Genomic DNA, 21408 nt, shown 5'->3' on the forward strand with positions numbered 1-21408 from the left:
CTTACTATCCTAAACATAATGACTATTTACTGCCTAAAAATGTTAATACAAACCGCAAAATTGCTCTATTTAACACCAGACGTAGAAAGCAAATGAATAATAGACGTCATGTGACGGGGCCGTGGGACTCGTCCTGTCTCTCTCCCCTGTCCTCCTGCTGCAGCCGGTGACTGACGGAGAGAGAGGTAGGGGGCTGGACCACAGGAGAGCAGCCTGGAAGCAGTAAACGCTGCACGGCGACACCTGCAGACATTAACTCCTCGTGCTGACTTTAGTTTTTTTTTTTTTTTTCCAGTACAAAAAGGAAGAAGAAGAAAAAATAAAAACGCGGATGAAACCGAAGCAACTGGTGCGGAACGAGGGCGTGAGAGTTGCGGGAATGTACGGAGAGCCGAAGCGAGACTGAATTAACAAAGTTCTGCGACAGACAACAGCGGAGACGACAGCAGGTAATGGCAGACTGAGTCATTCTCATTCAGGAAACAAACAAACAAACAAACAACAAAACGGTGCTTTAAACTGATTTTTAGATAGCGTCGCATTTTTTCTTTCCTCGTGCAGCCTTAATATTAATGAACTAATTCGCGTGCGTTTGCTTAATTGATCTGTTTAGAGGAGGACTAGCCCAAGGCATAAGCGAACTAAGCAGCCGCTTTGGATCTCAAGGCCACTAAGTGCCCCCCCTCAGTGGAGCTGATTTTTCTTTTGTTTCTCAGTAATAATTTCTGTCATGATAATATCAAAAACACACAGTTTCACTATGAAGTGATTTGTTTTTACAATAATATATGTTTGATATTGTATTTAGAAATTAGAATTTTATTGATAAAAAGAAAAACAAACAAAAAGCTCTTGGGGGCCCCTGGTGGCCACGGTAGGTACCGCACGCTTCGCGGCAACATGAGCATCCAAATGTCTGAAGCTCCGGTCAGAAGTTAAGTTAGCAAAACAATGTCTCAAAAAAGGACTTCTCCTTCAGGGAGGGAGAAAAGAGGAGGAACAGAAAAAGCCAAGATAAAGGTTTGTTTTAATGTGCCTTGGTAATGTAATGTAATGTAAAAGATTTGTAAAGCTGCTAATAGAAAATTAGCTTGATAGCGAACTGGAACGGTTCAGTTCAACAGCTCAACATTTATGCTAGGGTCTTTGTGTTTGTGTGAAGCTGAGGTTTATCTTTAAATGAGTTGATTCTCTTGGTGGCTCTGGATATTTCTGAGGTATTTTGGCTTCAAAGCGCCGTGTTTGATAACGTTTGATAAGAATAATTAAAACTTGTCAATGTTTGACAATGTCTATTTAAATGTTTTTACGTCAGGCTACATGGCTGCTACATGGATGAGCTGCTCCATGCTGTAGTTGGAGATTTGTTGTCTGCTGCTGAGGATAATCATTTTGTGGCTAAAAGAAACATTATTTTTACATCAACTTCTAGGTTATGTGCAACTTCTGTTAAAGTCATTTGAAGGCTCAGAATCAGTCCATTCTCCCCTGAGAATGGCTCACATTCTCAGGGGAGAAAGACTCACCTGGTGTGAATTAAATTTTTATCTATTGGTGCAACGCTTAAGAGAAATTAATTTAATCAAAGAATGTCATGAATATGTGTACAGAGCTGCACCGATTGCAGTTTTCTGGCCGATCCCTGGTTACCGATCTTTAAAATGCCTGACCAGCTGATTTTGATTTTGGCTGATATGAATTTCTTTTGTCTGAAATGTTGCTAAATATAGCAAAAAAGTCGATGAGTTGGCAACAGTGGGGTGAATATTGGTAACTGCAAACGTTCAGACCTGAGCCGGTCTGTCAGTCAAACCTCTGACTGCAGAGCAGAAAAGGACAGAGGCTGATTTTTAAACCTTTGCTGACGAAGATAAGATGAGAGGATGAGATGGGCTTCGCATGGAAGTATCGGCCAATCACGATCCCTCAAAATTAAGGAAATCGGCGCCCAGAAATCAACTGGTCAACATTTGGCCAATAAATATATCCTGTATTATACATGTATATAATGTAAACAGCACTGCTAGAGATGCAATAAGTTTATAGCAGGTGTGTGAAAGATCTAATGATTGAACTGCTGATTGCAGCTGGTCCACTTTGTTAGCAGAACTAGAGGGCCCCAAAACCACATTTTGCTTGGGGCCTGCCCTGGTTTAGACCGGCGCGTTCACAGGTAAGAAGCGGAGCTGGAGTTGCTACTTTCACAAGCCGTTCTTTGTTGTGGTCCTTCACACATCATTTGTTTGTTTTTGTGCATTTGGGAGGTTGCATGAGTGGCTTTCAGTATAAGTCGCTTTATTGTTCCAGACGAATAAGCCTCGATGCTGATGATGTTCCACAGGCTTCTTTGTTTGAAGATGTTTTGAAGCTTCGATCCGTATTTTCCTGTAAAATTGAGTCATATTTTAGGGATAGTTTCTTGAACTGACCTGTTTATGGTCAGTTTTTAAAAATTTGTTTTGCTACATAGTTGTAAAGCAGTTTTAATGTTGTTATCCATTTAGCCGTGTGCTGGCAATAAAAACCAGCTGGATTTCACCATAATCAATGTTTTAAACAAGGACTGACAAAAACAATCCGTGCTCTTTCTGCTTTGAATGCAATTAGACCAGTAACATCACAAGAGGCACTTTTTTTTTTTTTTTTTTTTTTTTTTTTTTTAAATGGACGTTTAAGTTCCTATTCAATAATTATTTACTTAAAACAAACTCATCTATCTTGAAAACTAAAAATAAAAAACCCTTTTTATTTTTAGTTTTAAAACTAGCATACTTATGTATGGAAGCCCGTTTCCGCCACTCTGCTAAAAAAAAAATAAAAAAATAATCTCATTATAATGAGATAGTATCTCATTATAATGAGATACTATCTCATTATAATGAGATAGTATCTCAAAATAATGAGATACTATCTCATTATAATGAGATAGTATCTCAAAATAATGAGATAATGAGATAGTATCTCATTATTTTGAGATACTATCTCATTATAATGAGATAGTATCTCAAAATAATGAGATACTATCTCATTATAATGAGATAGTATCTCAAAATAATGAGATACTATCTCATTATCTCATTATTTTGAGATACTATCTCATTATAATGAGATAATTTTTTAATTTTTTTTTAGCAGAGTGGCGGAAACGGGCTTCCATACATACTAGCAAGTTACTTGCCTCGAGTAACATGCTAGTAAGTTACTAGCATGCAAGTAACTTGCTGAGAAGTTACTTGCATGCTAGTTTATCTGAAGTGCAGTGAGATATTTGCACTAGAAACTGGACAAAAATACTTTTAAGATGTTGTGTTTTTGCAGTTTGTACCCGTAGGACACATTATGCCATTTCCATCTTTCTTGTCAACATCACAGGAAAGAAATGGGACAAAAAAAAGTTTAATACTTCACAATCAATGGACTCAAGTAATATGAGATCCAAGTGGATGCATTTCACTTGTACTGACAGATCAAGTAAGAGTGATGATGAGGCAACATGAAATTCAAAACTGCATTTATGAGTGTCAAATACACAGTAATACCAATCATAGGGAATGCTTCAAATAGGAAACTGTAACTGTACTTGTTGCAGTTTGCTTCAGCAGCAGTATTCATCTCTGCTTGGGAGTCACCCGATTCAAACTCCGACGCAGACACTAAGTCCTCAATCGGCGACAACGCTAATGCGACCCAGATTTCTCTCAAAATCTGCAAAGAGTCACTTATCTGTCACAATCTTCATCATTGCCAGCTGATCAAGCTCGGTTCGTGTGCAACGCGTGATGTCATCGACCAAACTGTGAATTAAGCTGAGTTTGCAGTTTTCTTCTAAAGCGGGATCATTTGAAACACCCTATGTGAAATGCTACGTCAGAAATCCAAACATCCTCAGTGTCTGTGTGGTAACTAGATTTGCTAATGGTAGAAAAACACATTAGAGGACAGTATCTTTAAAATAGCACCTGTCATTGGTTGTTTACATCCTGAAGTGAAGCCAAACCCTGTTTCCAACATTGCATATGACAAATGCATCACAGTAAACTGGGAGGAAACTCCTGATACGTTTGCATCATTTCTTCTTAATGATCATGTTAGCGCTCATTAGCGCCGTGTTAGTCTCCTCCTTGCGTGCAAAATGCGCCGCACATTAAGGCATAATTGCATCAGGGAGCTAGTTTAGAGCTACTTCTTTTCATGCAGTGTGGCAGCTTGCCATGTGAAAGGAATTACATAATCCAATCCCGCTTCACCTGACAAGAAAGTGCAGGGCGTACTCGCTTACATCTGAGAACATTTGCATAGCATTCTTAGCTGTCTAAGACGCTCACCGAAGGCCTTTTGACAGCGTGCAATCTTCTGGCGCTTGTAATCTCTTTTCCCACGCCGGGTTCCGGGGAGAGCGTGGTTCTAAGCCAGCTCAGGTTTCTGAGTCACTGTAAGCTCAGGGCCAGGACAATGACAAACGCAAAGAATTGTCTTTGCAACTCATCCTCCTCCCAAGGTGATTTTTAAAAAAAATATTTTTTTGTCTTGGTTTGGTTACTTGATCGTCTGACGGTTTGACATCACGGTAATTGTTGGCGAACTCCGTAAGATCAGAGCCAGACGGCTCTTCATTGTTTGGCGGGTGCATTCGGGTCATGCCCTTTTTTTCAAAAAAGCTTTTGTAAAGGAAAGCGAACCGAAGCGTTCGCATTTGTTGACCTGGTGGGGAGGAGCCTGTCAACCCGCGGCAATGTTTACACTACCACATGAAATGTAGACTCACCTGTTGACTGATATAGTATTAAAATCAGAGACGCCCTTGCCTGTGGCATCTTCTCCTGAAAATGCTGTACGTGCCTTGGATACTTTATAGTATGCCAAGCTGGTAGGGATCTTAGTGCTCTAGCGTGTTATTTCCCAGCCCTTCCAGCTTTAGACACATAAAAAAAAAAAAACCCTCAAAGGAAATCGCAACTCCCAAAAAATATGCATGGAGAAGTATTTTTGTCTTAGTGCACTTGAAACATGACAAAACTAACTCACAAATAACTTTTCGAGAAAAAAATATTTGCTTGTTTCAGTTCAATAATTTCTTAATAATGATGAAAATGTACTAGTTCCACTGGCAGATTTTTTCACTTTTAACATGGAAAAAACGTCTTATAATAAAAGAAATAATCTGCCAGTGGAACTAGCTCTGTTTGACTAAAAACAAGCTCCTATAGCTTGTTGAAAAGTTACTTGCAATCTAGTTTTGTCTTATTTGAAGAATGTGTAGACAAGTGATCAATATCAATAGATAATACATCTGAAAGAATATTCAATGATTTCACTGAACTGCACAGCATTGTGGGGGATGTAGGCTGAGGAAAGACTTTAGCTGGTCCCTCATGGCCAGCTAAAAGCGAGGCGGGTGGCCTTAACTAACTCACTCTTTGGTTACTTAGCAACGTACTCTGCAGCATTTGTAACATTTCGCAATTGTTCCTCATAACTTCTTAAAAGTAAACTACAGAGCTGCCAATAAACAATGGGTGTTGCAACAACTAATGAAAAAGAGAGTCTGGGACACAACGTCAGCTGTGAGATTACTTAAAAAAAAATTCACAACTATACAACACAAAATCACCCTAGACACATATGTAAGCAGCTTGACAGCAACAGGAGAATGTTACTTTGTCTTCGTCATTATTAGCCTAGCATAGAGAGCGGAGAAGTAAAAGCAAATGATCAAACTGTTGGTAGGTGTTAGTATGCAGCCTAATGCTCAGTTGAGGATGATGTCATGGCTGATTACATCTGAGCAGAAGATGCAGTTCTAGTTTCCTGCTGTGCTTCACCATGTCAGAGCAGATAGACAGTGTAGGCGCGGTAGCATCAGCTAGCATCGGATGTTAACTTCATGCATTCACTAAAGTTTTAAAAAATAATTAAAAGGTGCTTCACGTTTACGTCAGTGTGACTTTTTAAAGCTAATGTCTATTTCTATATTTTGAGCACGGTAGTCTTTAGATCAAAAAAAGAGACGCGTGATATTAGAAAAGCCTCAAATTAGGATATTAGTGTTAAAATATTCTTTTATTCCCCGTAATGCTGAGTTAATTTTTCAGATATTGCAAAAGTTGTACAAGGTTCAGGTTGAGATTCCTTTGCAGTAATTCAAGGAGAATCTCCTCCAGTTGTGTGATAATTAGGATAGCAGAAAACATTTCGTAGGATTCTGAGTTGCCTTATGAGATGTTGTTTTATTTGCAAACGCGTTGCTTCAGACCACGGACAGGAAGCACGGGAAACACGTAAGAATAAGAAAGAGGTAAGAAAAAACATATTTGTAGAAACTAGCTGAAAGTAATCTGGGATCTTGCAAAAATCTTTGTCAGAGCAACACAGAATTTCTCATGAAAATTGCTGGACCTCATAAACGTAACTCAGGATCATGCTAACCGAATTTTTGCAAGATCTTTCAAAAGTAGCTTTGTTCTCTATGAGCAGCAGCTCAAGCAGAATTATCCCTTTTGCCTCCATTTCTGATTTGCTCATAAACATTAAATCATTTGCTAATAATCAAAATATCAAACACCAAATTGTGGAGATTAAATATCTGCTTTATCTTTATCTCAGAGGGGTACAATTGTTTCTTCTTTTCATGCTTCTTGACAAAAAAAAGCTCCAGACAACTGAGAACAAATGAGTGCGGTCTGAAGAAAACATGGGTTATAGATTAGACCGGGTCCAGACCACCCACAGCTTTGTGGTTTCCAGTGTTATGATTAACTTAACATTAGAGTAACTCGACTCTTTCATCTGCAGGTATCTGGTGGACGGGTGGAAAATGGAGGTGAACAGACAAGAGGTTCCTTTATATGTAAGTGACTGCACAATCAGCTATTATTTGGACACGTGTTGGTCTTGTGTAAGTCTGCTGGGTGATATTTTTGATTTTTAATTTTCCTGTCCAGAAGTAGAGCAGTTTGAGCTATTTCTTTGTCTCCAAAGAACTAGCCTTCCGAGCGCTGGATGACTGGCGGATGAAACCCAAGCCAGGGTTTTAGTCCCAAGGGAAGCCAGACCTTTAACAAGCTGTCTGCCGAAGGACAGCTTGTTAAACCTCCAAAAGCGTGACTTCTAAACACGAAGGCCATGATGCAGGAATAAACGCATCTGAGTGGGATTTTGGCTCTTTAAAGACAACTCCACTTAAGTTTTAAGTGGCGAAAAGATATATGGGATGTGCATTAACAGCTGGGTGTGTCTGGTTAATTGTGGGACAAAGTTTTTCCTTCGTGTAATACTTTTATTTCTTCAATCTACCTTCCTTTTCCCCTTCAGTTTTCCAAATCTGCTGTCTCTTTTTCCTTTTGCCTCTCTCACTCTTTGTCTCTCCCTGTTTTTCTCTCTTTCTCTCTCTCTCTCGCCCGGGTGTTCCCGTGCCCTTGTGTGCGTGTGGAAACGTGGGTGGGCCAGTCGTTGAAGCGATGCCAGATTTCTTTTTTGCAGAGTGTCTGCTTGTTTTGCTGTGTCACCGCTTTCAGGAGGCAAAAAAAAAAAAAAAATGGTGGTGTTGGGTTGAGAGACGATGGCTCCCCCCCCCCAAAAAAACCCTTCGCCTAGACTCAACGAGGTCTGAAAGCCAGGCATGTGAGTCATTACGGGTTCCAGCGCCTCTCCGGTTGGAGAAAGTGGCGTCTCCAACCTGGAAGGTCATACGGCTCAACATTAGCAACTCCGGCTGCTGAATGAGATCCAGATTTCAATGGCGGGCTTTGTGCGGACAAGCCGCGGCGCGCCGCTGCCATATAAAGGCCTCCATTGTAACACGCCTGGTAAAGTTTTATGGGGCACCTTCACAGATGTAACGTGGTGTCAGGCCAGTTGCAGATACTTGTGAGATCAATGGACAAGTGGACGCAGTTACACCCAGACAGGAGGAGTTTGAGTTGGAAGTGGGTTTTAATTGAGGCCACCGCTCGACCAGCTCTACAGCCCCCCTCTGAACGTAACGGACACGTTTGATTGCTTTTGTGATCCGCACTGGCTTTGACAAGAAAATTAAATGTAAGACGAAGATTAGCTTGAAGCTTTCATTTCCAGGTTTTTAGATGCTCCAAGTTCATACCCGGGCAGGTTTTGTTAATTTAAAAGTAGACTGAAAGAAATTCCTCTGAAACAGACAGCTTAGTGATGTTTTAGTTTTCCGAATCAAACGTAACTATGACAACGTATTAGGGCTGTTATAAACAGATAAAGAGGAGGAATAATTTTCAACTAAACTCTTTTTTTTTTTTTCCTCTTCTTTTTCTAAAAAAGACAACGAAATTTCAGAGATCCAAAAGTCAAAACTTTGCGAGAAAACAAGAAAATGTGTTCCTTGGTCTTCACGATTCCAAGGAACTGATCTTCACCGATCTTATAAAAAACAAACTCTGGGACCTTCACAGAACAGTTTACAATTAAATTACACAATTAAATTACAACCAGGTCCCTGTCTACAAGCGCAATGATCACTGATAATAGCAAAGTGACAAATATAAAGAAGCAACAGAGTTTGAATGCTTAGAAATATCTAATAACCGAATTAAAAATGCAGTTTGTCTAAAATGCAGATTAATTATTTAAGAATTTAAACAGCTTTTCTCAACCAGCTAGACAAAGCACCGGAGCTGGTCATTTAAAAAAAAAAAAACAAACAAAAAAAATCTTCTTCTGGCTAGGCTAAAATAGCCACTGTCGAATTTAGTTTTAATCATGTCATCATAGCAGTTATTATTAAACGGGATTCCAGTCATATTTTCATAAATAGACAAGGATTATGTGAGGTTGACGTAATACAGTCAGTTATCTCACTACAGCTGCATGTTTCTGTGTGCTGGTTTCTTTTGAGTTAGTGCATAGTAATTGTGCAATTATGTAATTGTGTTGCACTTCACCAGTTTAAATAAGCAGTACATTTACTGAACGTGTGTTTAGCAATGAACCATATAAAAAAAAGGAAAATATTGTTTGCCTGAAGCTGGTGAACGTTTGTACCTGCTACAGCCAGTGTCACATACTTGAAATACCCGCTTAAGGCTTTTTGATGATCCCTTTGAATAAGCATTCATGTTTTACTGCAGAAGCTTGATTTCACTCTGACGATATGAAACAGGAGATGTTTAATGCGTTTGATTTGTTAATTCTCTACTTGAATGGTTTTGTAATCCAGGAGCCCATCCCAGATTACTGCTACAACGTGTATATCTACACAAGAAGTGTTTACTGTTTTAATGTCTCTCAGTCCGTTTGCCAAGTCCTGGACCTGAGGTTCTTATGGGGTTCTTGTGGGCCCAGGAAATAAGTGGAACCAGGTTGAGGCGGGCTTAGAATTTTACTGCCATATATTTTGGTACTATTGTGAAAAAAGAAATGATAAAACTGAAAGTATATGAATTCATATACCATATTTGTTCAGTTGTGTCATATTAAATGTTTTACAATTAAAAAAAAATAAAAATTATGATTTCAGCTGCACGGCACAGCATTTGTAGCACCATGTTCTCTTTTAAAACAGGCTTCTTTTGGACACCATTTACTTAAAAGAAAAACCTAACTGTTTGGAGGACGCTGGTGTCAGCTAAGGGCTGAAAGAAGTGTAATTTATATCCTTAAACTGCACACTGTAACTGCATCTAATCATCTTTTTTCTGTTTTTATTTTAAATTTATCGAGATAACCATACATCTAAAGCCGAAATTCCTGACTCAGTTTTTCCTGATAAATAGTAAACGATACGATAAATGCCCACCCCTAGGACCAGGCCAGTATCACTGCAGTGACCGCTCTGATGACCACAGAAAAGATACAGAGCTTCGAGGTGCTGTGGTGACACAGGGGCAAAGCACGACCCATATATCTACGCCACAATCCTCGTGGCAGTGGTCGCAGGTTCGATTCCCGGCCTGGCGACAATTGCCGCACGTCTTCCCCCTCTCTCGTTACCCTCTTTCCTGTCTAACTACTTTCAATTAAAAGTAGTTAGACAATTAAAGCCCCCTAGAACCAACAAAAGCTTAAAGAAAAGAAACAGAGCTTCTGCTAAACATCCCATTTCTGACACCAACTTTGCAGGATAAAGAATTACCAAGATGCATTTCTGCTCAAACTGATGCACAGGTAGCATCACAGCATGCCGACTAGTTCCTCTAGGAGAGAATTTCAGAGTTTTGTTTTATTTTTTAACACTTTCTAGTCTCAGTGGAATGCATTACTCATACAATGTACAGTATATCATATGTTATTTATTCTTTTATATTGTTCCCAGATGTTTTAGTATGAGGGCTTCTTACACATTCTAACAGGGCCTCTGATAAGTGTGGAGAAGGCACTTTACTTCTGAGTTACTTTTTAGCCGTCAGCGTTCTTTGAACTGAAAACAATGTGTGGCCGACAGCCGTCATTGTTTTCACGTCGGATTAAATCAGCAGAGTTTGAGAATAGGTTGTTGGTTGTCACTCTCAGCACTCCAAGCAGATCCTGAAGGTCAGGATACATTTCTGAATTACCATTGTAAACAATTTAAGACTCTCTTGCTTAATCTGTGAGTTTATGAATTTAGAGGGAAATTTCTCAGAGCAGGTTTGAAGTTTTGTTTTGTTTTTGTTGCACGTTTTTTGGTTTGATAATTTATATTTTGTGTAGCCTAATTCTTCTTAAATGTCGCATGAGGATAATAATAATAATAATAATGAAAAAAGTGTGCCGTCCGTTTCTCTACAAGACAAAATACAATTTGTGTCTGAGCTGAAATCCTAGACGGAGAAAACCTGACATCAGGCAGCTTCTCACGAAGGAGAGCTGCTTGTTATCGGAGCTGTTTTTGTTGTTCCAGCGGCGCTGGTCCCCCTGACGTCACCAATGTGTTGCACTCAGGGGATCATAGCAAAGCGCTCTGCTTGATAACTGCTGGTTTCCTGGAGACCGGACGGCAGATCTGATGTTGTTTTGCTCCTGAATGGTGAACAACACATCAGGATTCTTGTCATCCACATGTTTGGATGCAGCTTTAGGATTAAAGCAGTTCAGCTGTGCCATTTTAAGGCAGAGTTACGTTTTGGTCTTGCGTCTTGCTTTGATTGCTTTTGTCATTAGCCTGGATATTTCCTTTATAATATTGCGCCTCACCTGAAAATCTGACCATATGGTGCGGCTAGAGTTTTGGTGTTGAATTATTCACTGATCCTGGATCAGGTTGTGTCATGAAACACAGTGGAGAAAAGGCCATAGATCACATCAGTCTTATTAACAACTCCTGCGGCCAACTGTATTATTTTTTCATAAGGATGCGATCCATCCATTGGATGTTATGTCAACCACGATTTTTTTTTCTGTTATATAAAAGGGTTAGAAACATAGAAATGAGAGAATAGTTTGTCTTTATGTATTTGTTGAAAAAGTTTTATACACAGAAAATAATATAGTCAAAGTTTAGAGATTAATGTGAATGCATTAATCTCTAATGCATTCAGGAATCCATTCCTTTGAACAGATTCCTTTGATCTGTTCAAAGGAATGGAAATACACACCAAAAAAAAAAGGAAGTTATTCAGGAATTGACAGCTTTCCGTCGATCTATTTCTGAAGAAAAACAGTTTGTTTTTTCAGAAACAAAGAACGTTTGTTTTTTCAGAAACAAAGAATGTTTGTTTCTGTTTTCTGGAATAACTATTTTAGCAATAGATCAATTTTTCCTCTTTTTCTTCTTGGATATAAAATTCAGCAGATTTTTCATTAAGCTAAAAGACATTACCATTAGAAGATGGAAATAAGCAACTCAGTTCATTTTTGATAAAGAAGATAAACATGGTTGTGAATTTGAGTTGGGTGAATTTAAAAAAATGCCAGTTTCAGGTAAAACAAATTGACAAAGTTGTTGTTTTTTTTTTCTCAAATTTGAAACACCTTTTCAAATGTAATCTAAAGTGCGAAGAAGCGTCATGTTATTCTCTCTTAAATAAGAGAAGGAATAACATTGTTACAAATGATTTAGCTCACAAAACACAATGCAAAAAGGCAGCCAGAGTCTTGACTCCCACAGGAAGACGGCTGTTTTTCCTACCCCTACTCATCTGTTGGCTGGGCTTAAGTAACAACTCTTCATTCTTTGACTAGATAAAGATTATTCTTTTGCAATATGAAGTGTTGTAGAGCAAGCGTGTGATTTAGATGAATGTAGTTGGATTAGGTTGGCCATACGGTCTCCAGGATCTCACAAACTGTTCAAGCCTCTCTGGATTGCGGCAGATATAGAAATCCAAGTTTTATATTTGAAAGTCTTCAGCGTTTTTTGTTTTTGAGATGCAGGTTTTTTTTCCCATCACAAATCTACTGCTACAAGTGTTGCTTTCCAACAATTGCCTGTAAATAGGGGAGGTTTCTGCACCCACCCCATCAATTTCAACGTCACTGTAGAGGAACAATCATCGTGAATCAAGGACAATTTTAAGGAAATCTTGCCGGATATTGCGATACTGATATTTCTTAGGACCTTGTTCATGAGCAGCAAACACCAAGGAAATTCACCTAAAGTGAGCGTTGAAGGAGTTATTGTTCATTCAGCTGGTCAGCTATCAAATATGCTATTAAATATGTCACCTAAATGTTATATCCTACCAAATATTACATCTTTGGCAATTCAGCACTGATGTTGACAATCCCACTGTCTCAAGAGTCAAAGAATCCTTCAGGAGCCTTTTTGACGTCTTGTGTAGTACCTCTCTTCCTCCCTCATGTCCTTCATTCTTTCCTTTGCTGTGTCTTTTCCACTTTCTCTCTTTATATTAATTTCTTTCGTTTCGTATTCCGTCCACTTAAAATGAATGTGAGGGGCAGAGAACTTTGGAAAGCGAAGTCTGGAACTTTTGCGTTACAATGTTATCCCCTGTACAGACATGGAAAGCACAGATAATTCGTGCACTTACTCTGGCACCTTGTAAAAGTTTTTGAAAGCCTTTTTTAAACCTTGATAAAAGAAATCAACCTTTGCCTAGCTACCCCCAGTTACATGTTCTGATTGCCTTGCAAAGATATATTTAAATGAATGGATCTTTTTTCCTCATCATCTCAGGGACAAGTTGATGGTTGCATGTTGCTGCAAGAAGCAGTCCCTGAAGACGGCGAGTTTTATGTTGTTGCAGAAGGCTCCAGACTTACTCACGTGGCCACTGCAAAAAGAGGCAGTGACGAGCGGACTCTTTCTTTCACCGTTCCAGGTGATTCCCTAAATCATCATTGGGTGACGCTCATTGTCTCTTTGGCTGCCATTTTTGTAACGTGGTGTTTTGTTTTTCATCCGCAGGTCATGATCGTGTGGAAGTTGTCTCCGTCACAGCCTACATCTCCACGAACAATGGAGTTTATCCTTGTGGGTGTACAGCTTCCCTTGAATACTTTAGCGATACTGCTCAGGACGCAGCAGAGTACCTTAAGGGGGATTGGGACCAGCTTGACCCTCAGAGCCATCGGGAAGTCTTTAGGAGGTTTCCTCTGTTGGCGCAGGCAGCTGACCAGGAGACCTGTGGACTGTTAGAGTTCAGAGAAGTAGAGACCCAGCTCAGAGGAAGTTCAGGTGATATTGTTGACCTGAAGCATCTGGATGAGAAGATCACTCTGGCCCTGGCTAGCATGGAATACCCTCAGCAGTGGAAAAACGCTGACAGGGAGCAAGGAGCAGGTAATGTAACAGTATGGCAGGCGCGTCTATCACGAGCTGGGGTCATGCAGGCAAGTTTACAGACACTCCGGTAGCTTCTTCCTGGCTGTTGATGCCAGACGAGTTTGCACACTATGTGGTGAAGACCATTTAAACTTCACAAAGTAAAATCCCATTCATTAAGGCTGGTGTCCGGTTGGGATAATTGGCTTCTAAAAGGGGAGGATTTCAATAAATGTGTGAATAGTTTTGCCTACCATCATTATTTTTTTCATATCTGGAGTTGAATGATGCTTCACTATTTTTAAACTAAAGTAAAATATTAGAGTTCAAATTTTAAACCGTCTCTAGTGACAGCTAGCATTGTTAGCCTGGCTAACGTTACTAAAAGAGCGGTCCTTATGCTTATTCCATAGAAAACATATAGCTTCAGCTTGATTCTGAAAAGGCTGCTAACATTTACAAAAAGTTTAAAAGAATAAAACAGAAAATCATTAGCTGGTTTTGTGCTCAAAATTATTAGTTAACATTTTAACTCTAATAATGCACCAGCAACTATTCCAGGTAAATGGATATATAGTCTATGAATTATACACTGGAGTGTTTTTAGATATTAGCAATACTCTAACTCTTCTAAATTGCGACCTAACTCCTTTTAAACAAATCAGAAATCACCGCCGGGAAGAAAAGGCTCTACAGGCAGACATCAGCCAACAAACTGAAATATAGGACACAAAGAGCCCTTGTGTAGCAGAGTGTAAATATGGTCATAATTTGTTTAGAGAAAGCAAATGTCCATGCAAAACACACACAAGGTGCAGATGCAAAGTAGCTGTTGCCCCCTAGACCATCCCCCACAGGGGTGGCCTCTCAGTCTGTTGTTTGCAGAAACCAAACTTTGACAATAACTTTCTTGTTGTTTGACCTTTTCATGAAGTCGTTGGGCATTATTATCTCGCCACAGTTTGAACAAAACTGGGTCACAATTAACAGCTCTGTTATAGAGCCCATGGGGCAATTCTTGTTATTTTGCAGCTGTAGAGATAATGGATTATCTTGTTTTTCTTTTTCACATTTCTGCACCACAATAAAAAAAATCCAAAGACCCATATGCTGTCAATCCTTTTTGAAAATTCTCTCTGAGATCACAATGAAAAATGGAAAATAAATAAAATACACCAAGATGCTGTTGGTTTTTACCAATGCAGAGTATTAGCTAATAGAGAGCAGGTTGAAGTGTTTCTGCTGAGTCGAGGGGCCAATGTTTACAGTCCCTTACACTCCACTGACCAGCAGCCTTCGGGACACACACTCCAGGTGTGTGTTCAGTGGAACATCCAGTTTTCCTGGGTCGTAATATTGCTGATTTACTGTTTGAAACTGACATAATTATGAGTCATTCATTCCTCGTTTTGTTTCATGTGTTTTTACTACAGATTCCACACATGCATAGTGAATCATGTGTACAACTCACTGAGTTGCACGTAATCACTAGCAAAGATCATTTTGTGCCTTTACAACCCAAATGTCAATGTATTTTAAATGGATTTATGTAATACACTTAAATATAAATAAGTGCACAATTTTCAAGTATACGGTTCCTTTTTTAAAAACATTTAGTGTATATAAAATCCTTTCTTTTTTTCCCCACCAGGGGGTCTTTTGTGGGCTCTAGTGTCCCTTATATGAAAGTAGGTTGACAGAAAGGGGGAGGGTGAAGGGGGAAGACATGCGGCAAACGTCGGCCGGGTCCGGGAATCGAGCCCGCGACGGCCGCGTCGAGGACTCAAGGCCTCCAAATGTGGGTTGCGCTATCCCCTACGCCACCACGGCACGCCCCATAAAAAATCCTTACTGTTTACGATTATGCACTACTCTGTGTTGATCTATCATGTAAATCTCAGTCCCAGGTTGTAAATGACAGCTAGTTTTCAATCATCTTGATCTGGTTAAATAAAAGTTGAATAAAGAAAAAAAAATCAGTGAACGTTTGTAAAGTGTCAAAATGTGAGCATTTGTAAGTCTTCCTATTGCTGAGATGATCGATGCAGCTTTTCGCTGACGTACGAAAAATTCTAACTTTAGCTTAAATTTTTGACATTTGATTCATTTGAATTCCTGTTTTGTCTGTTCTCTCTAGGTCATGAACATCATCGCAAAGAAGCACTCCTTCATCTTGCTGTCCGCTTGCATTTGGTCCACCTCACTCGCTTCCTAATTCACCAGCCTGCAGGTCAAACATTGCCGAGCTTACCCAAAGAGGAAGGGGAAACTCCGCTCCAGCTAGCCCAGGGGGACGGATTTGATTCCTCCTTCAGGTGCCTGGCAGTGTAATACTGTCATTATCTTATGGAAATGTACTAATTTGTGGGATGATTACTGCAAGCACATTTTTTTCATTGGAGAAATACACAATGCTGGAATAAATATTCCTATTTTGCAAATCTCAGTTATATCCAGTTGAAGAAAGGCTGGCTTTCTCGTTACTTACGTCTGTTCTTAGATAACAAGCAACACCCGAAAGCCTTCTGAAGCTGCAAAACAAGTACTGCTGTACACAGACTGTGAAAACTTCTCCCCAGGGCTGTAAGATCCCCACTGGGGGCTTTTTAGGGCAGGCAGAGTGTAAACAGAACTTAGAAAAAACACAGAAACAACATTTTTCAAGAACCAGCTGACCCGAGGAGATTCGAGCTGGAAAGTTAACTGCAGAAGAAGTAGAATAAAAATGTTACGTACATTTGCTCCTCCTTGCAGAGTTGTGGATGTTTTGAGAGGCTGAATGTATTCTGCAGTATTTATTCTGCTAGCAAAGCTACTGTACAGTTAGAGCCATTTTAACTGGATTTTATATGAGGTGAAACACTAATATTGTGCATTTCTGTTGCTAAGAAATATAATTTAATAGCGATTAGCAAAGGTACTAAATGTCAAGCGCAAGTTAGCTATTGCTTGTTTATAACTACTCAGCATGACCCTACTTCATGTTAACATCCGCACAGAGTGTTTTACTCAGTACTTTTTGTTTGCTTTTTTCTTTCCCCTCATCAGTCCCTCTGAGGCTCCCGTAGGCCCTCCTCCCGGTGTTTTCTGTCTGTGGGCTGACAGCTCCTGCATGTTGAGGTTTTGTCCAGGAACAGAGTCTGTTATCCTCACTTTGCGACAGCCTCCCGTTGGCTGCCCCCAGGACGCCATTATGGTTCTCAGAGAAAAGCTGGAAGACCACAGACTCTGCAGACAGGTGGGGTGAAACCACAGGGAACACTGTTAGCTCGATTCATTATTCTGACCTTGTTTTTTTGCTCTCCATAAATGCAGTATAGTACTGATGAATATGCCCATGGATATGGTTCATGGTTTGGTTGCCATGGAGATAAATCAACATGAACACATTGCCTTCTCACTAAGTATTTACATTCCTCGAGTATTTCCACGTTTTGTAACATCCCGGCTACAACCCTAAGCGTAATTTCTTGGGATGTTTTTTTTTTGTGATCACAGTGGAAAGGAATGGGTTCTTCAAATATAATTTGACAATTGCGGTGCTCTGTTTACTCTCATGCACTCCAATGAAATCCGCAACAACTTACAACAACTGCTAACCTACCATGAGCAGGAGAGCAATTATTTTGACATGTCTGTAGTTCACGTACAAAGCATTTAGCGTAATATTTATGGTCGTTTTACAACACGGATATTTGTTTCTGTCCAAGATCAACAGTCTGAGAGGGAAACACAAGAAGTGTCACAAAAATGAAGCTCATCTGAACAATCAAAGTAAGTGATGTTTTTCCTTTTTGGTATTTTAAACGCGGTGAATAAGTCGTACAGTAGCTACTTAGCTGCATATAAAATTAATCCGTTGGAGCTTTGCATTGATTAAATTTAAGATAAAAAAAAATAATAATTTTAAAGGACTTACAGGTACCACTTCATTGAATTTGCTATTTATGAAAATTATTATTTTTTTAAATCTAGATTTTTTTTTTCCCCTTGGGCTTCCGTAGTTTAATGATATGAATCACACTTCTGTATGCATGCGGCTTACTTCAAATAGAAATGTTTGTCAAGACAAGAATTTGATGTGTGTGGTGCTATGAATGCTGGAAAAACAGTTTTTTATAGTTATCACAATAGTGCTATAAAAATATGTGATAAGCTGCACTTCATTTTATCATATTTTTTAAATTCACATATAGAAAATAGTAAAAGCCCAATTTTATTGTATTTTTCTATCATTGACTGAAATTCTTTGTGACAGCGATAAATCCAAATTCCTACCATGACACGAAATTTTTCACAGTAAATGTTAAATGATACAATTAATGCCCTCAGCCTCTAGCCGTCATGTTTTACATCTTGTATTTGACTGAAGTTTGTATTCGGGTCAACTCACAGAAGAGACTATTGAAATAAAATCAAGGTTCCTAAAATATTTGTAAAAGAGAGAGTATGACGTGTGTCTGGATGGATACAGTATCTAACAGTATAACTCCAGACTCACGGTGGCGTTAATTCATTTTTAAAGCGGTTTATCAGCGTCACTCTCCCGTGTTTTAAGGTTCTCTGATTTGTGTGCGTTCGCTTTCCTCTCGTAACTCCGTGGGGGGAGACGGCGCTGTCGCTCCGACTAAATGAGTATTTGACTTGTTCCAACCTAATGATCAGAGGACTCTGGATTAGTGCCAATAATTATTAGCTGAAGAGCTCGTGTTTCCCACCGTCCCGTTCAGACGGCTGGCGATGGGAAGTCTCTGCGTGGCTATGCGAGCGCGCAGGCTTCCCTGCAGAGCTGTAGGAAATGAACAACCGCAGATTCACTTGTGCAAACAGCGGGTTTGTCAAACATCCATCACTTGCAGCCTGCAGAACCTAGAAAAAAAAAAGAACACTTTTAACAACCACCATAAAAGGAGACGTCCCTGTGCAGCGTAAGACAGAAAACGAGTGGATTGTTTCTGTTTTTTCCAAACCCCACCCCCTTCCTTGCGTGACATGCTCAGGCTGGTTTGGAAACCCACATAGAGAAAGATTCTGATCAGTTCTTTTTTTTTTTTTTTTTCCTGTTTTGTATCTGTCAGTGGCTAGATCCTTCCCCGTAACTTGGGCCACTCTTTCTGGTTACCATAGAGACGGCAGATGTTGGTATCGACTCATGAAGGCAGGCAGGCAGGAAGTGTACTTCAGTATTGACCTCAACCCTGTCCCGACTTCTGCAGTCGTCCATTAGTTCTCTTGAAATAACAACTTCTCAGCAGGGAGTGTGTGTTCTTTCTCAGGACCGGCCGCAGCGGACGGACAAAACATCTCATTTGTTTCTTTTGGATTTGTGGACTGAAGAGTTAAGAGAGAGCCTGATCTTGTTCTTTCCGCACGACTCGCTTTGTTTATTTGTAAGCGGAGGTGTTTTATTCAACACCTTTTGTTTAATGCTTTCTTTTTTGGCAAAGGTGGGACCAAGGAGCTTCATGTAGATGGGAAAGAGATGGTGGAGAACGTGAGTATTCTGACAAAAAAAATGCCTCAACATTTTGCTTTTTCTAGTGCCTTGCAAGAGCTTTTTTTCCTCATAATAATTACACTTAAATCATTCATGGCTTTGAAGGTTTTCACAAATAAAAGTCAGAAAAGTTGTCCGTTCTTCAATGGAAGATCGCTGAAAGCCAGTCATGTCTTCTGATAACATCAGGCTTCATTCTTGCCAATGATTCTTGCTTGGATTAAGGTGTGGACTTTGACTAGGTCATTCTGAAATAGCAACATGCTATTCTCTAGAGCACAGGTGTCACACTCCAGTCCTCAAGAGCCGCTGTCCTGCAGGTTTTATGTCCTGCAGACATAAAACACTGGAATGAAATGACTTAATGACCTCCTCCTTCTCCAGAGCCTTAATGACCTAATTATTCTATTCAGGTGGTTCAGCAGAGGGACATCTAAAAGTTGCAGGACTTGAGAACTGGAGTTTGAGACCCCTATTCTAAAGGATTTGTTTGCAGCCTTCCTAAGTGACTCCTTGACCCTAATAACTTTGGCTAAAAATGATAAAGAACCAACTGATGATTTTAAATACAGTTACATTAATGAATGCAAGTTTCAAGAGCTTTTTAATTTTTTCGATGGAGTAATTGAATTAAACTCCCCACTACAGAATGACACTAAAAGTACAAGCATTATTCTTTTATTTCTATCTTTCTTGTATTTTGTCTGGAAACTACAAATATTCTGTGCATCATTTTCCACAGAAGAAAATGTATGCTTTTTTGGGCAAAAGTTTTATGTTTTTCTTTAGTTTAAAATCCCAAAATGGAAGTAAAATTATGTTTCGTTTAGAAAAGGTAGATATTTCTTTAAAAAAAATGTTAGTTGTCTTTTCCCAAGGTCATGAACTGTGTCAAAACTAACCCTAGTTTTAATCTTATATATATATATATATATATATATATATATATATATATATATATATATATATATATATATATTTATATTTATATTTATATTTATATCAAACAGACCATAGAAACGTGATCAGTATCGTTAGATAATGCGTCTGGTATTGAACTCCACCCAGAACCACACAGTGTTCTGGAAGATGTAGGCAGAATACATCTTCCAGAACACTGGAAGATGTATTTAGTTACCTAGCAACGTCTTGTTGCTAGGTAACCAAATTCAAGTCAACTCAGGGAAGAGAGTTCTGTGAGTTGACCTCACAGAAACCTGAAACTGCTGCTGTGTAGTTTCAGGTTTCACCAGCGTTCCTCATAACTGCTTATAATTAAGCAGCAGCAGAGTTTGTCAGCCATGTCTGATGATGCGTTTAGGGGGCTGGGTGACGTCAGCTTCCCCGCATCACTTAAAGCTTTGGACGTTGGCCACAATCAGCGTGACTATAAACACGGTACCACAAAGTTTATTTGTGGTAGAAAGTTTTAGAAAAACCTGAACTATTATGCAATGCTTTGTTTTGGTTTATACGTTGAAGTTTGAGGTTGTAATGTAGCAAAATACAGAAAAAGAATGACACATACTTGCCCTGAACAGTGTGTTTAATGTATTTTTTTTATGTCTTCTGTGTGCCTTTGTGTTCCTTCCTTTTTAAGGTTTTTGACGATCCGACGACGTTGTTTTTAATCGACACAGATAGCGAAGAGGAAAATTCGTCATCGCTGCCCGGTAATTCTTCCCCCTTCTACTCCTGGTTTAGATGCATTCATCCCACTCTCTGAGCTTCTTCCATTTTACTACAACAATCTAATATTCCCGTCTCTGTCTGAAATGACAAACAGCCAAGCGCTAAAAGAACACAACAAAATTTTTGTGGCTGCAGAGAACAGCGGGGGTGTAGGAACAGCATACCATCACCATCACCGGCTGGAATCCTGTTTTATTTTAGGACTGGCGCAATGTGCAACCGGACTTCTGTTTTGAATCACATCACTGGAAATCAATACAGTTACTGTTTCGCGGACGCAGAGAGGGATGCGCTCCTGCCTGACGTGCAGCGTTTGGTGGGTGGGGGGGTTTCTTTCAGTGAATCTGGAAGCCCGTTCCGGTTGCGTCCCGTCTGCTCGGACTCCACAACGGGTCTTTTCCAAGAGTCCAGGAATCTGCCCCACCACCGGGACAAAGACGGGAATGGGGTCAGGCTCGACCCACTCGGAATCAGTCTGACCTGGGTGTCTCGTCCTCTCTTCCCCCGCTGCACTACCCCCAGAGTTGTCACCCTGCCATCCCCCTCCCCC

General features: G+C 39.7%; 1 protein-coding gene across 8 annotated transcripts in view; it reads left to right on the forward strand.

Moving 5' to 3' along the window:
- The first annotated feature begins 210 nt into the window (after positions 1 to 210).
- The window catches only part of arhgef28a (Rho guanine nucleotide exchange factor (GEF) 28a), a 49585-nt gene continuing 28387 nt past the window's right edge, over positions 211 to 21408 (forward strand). For 6 of the 8 annotated variants that reach the window (XM_044095970.1, XM_044095974.1, XM_044095976.1 and 3 more), the window contains exons 1-9: positions 212 to 449; positions 6793 to 6847; positions 13082 to 13226; positions 13313 to 13687; positions 15807 to 15984; positions 16718 to 16907; positions 17380 to 17443; positions 19117 to 19163; positions 20767 to 20839. In XM_044095970.1, the coding sequence (XP_043951905.1) occupies positions 6815 to 6847; positions 13082 to 13226; positions 13313 to 13687; positions 15807 to 15984; positions 16718 to 16907; positions 17380 to 17443; positions 19117 to 19163; positions 20767 to 20839 (1105 nt within the window). In that variant the 5' untranslated portion in view covers positions 212 to 449; positions 6793 to 6814. Of the gene's footprint in view, positions 450 to 6792; positions 6848 to 13081; positions 13227 to 13312; positions 13688 to 15806; positions 15985 to 16717; positions 16908 to 17379; positions 17444 to 19116; positions 19164 to 20766; positions 20840 to 21408 lie in introns of all 8 variants that reach the window. The other 2 variants (XM_044095973.1, XM_044095971.1) reach the window with 1 other exon arrangement.

This window comes from Gambusia affinis, linkage group LG17 (assembly GCF_019740435.1).
Source record: "Gambusia affinis linkage group LG17, SWU_Gaff_1.0, whole genome shotgun sequence".
In the NCBI taxonomy this organism is placed as follows: domain Eukaryota; kingdom Metazoa; phylum Chordata; class Actinopteri; order Cyprinodontiformes; family Poeciliidae; genus Gambusia; species Gambusia affinis.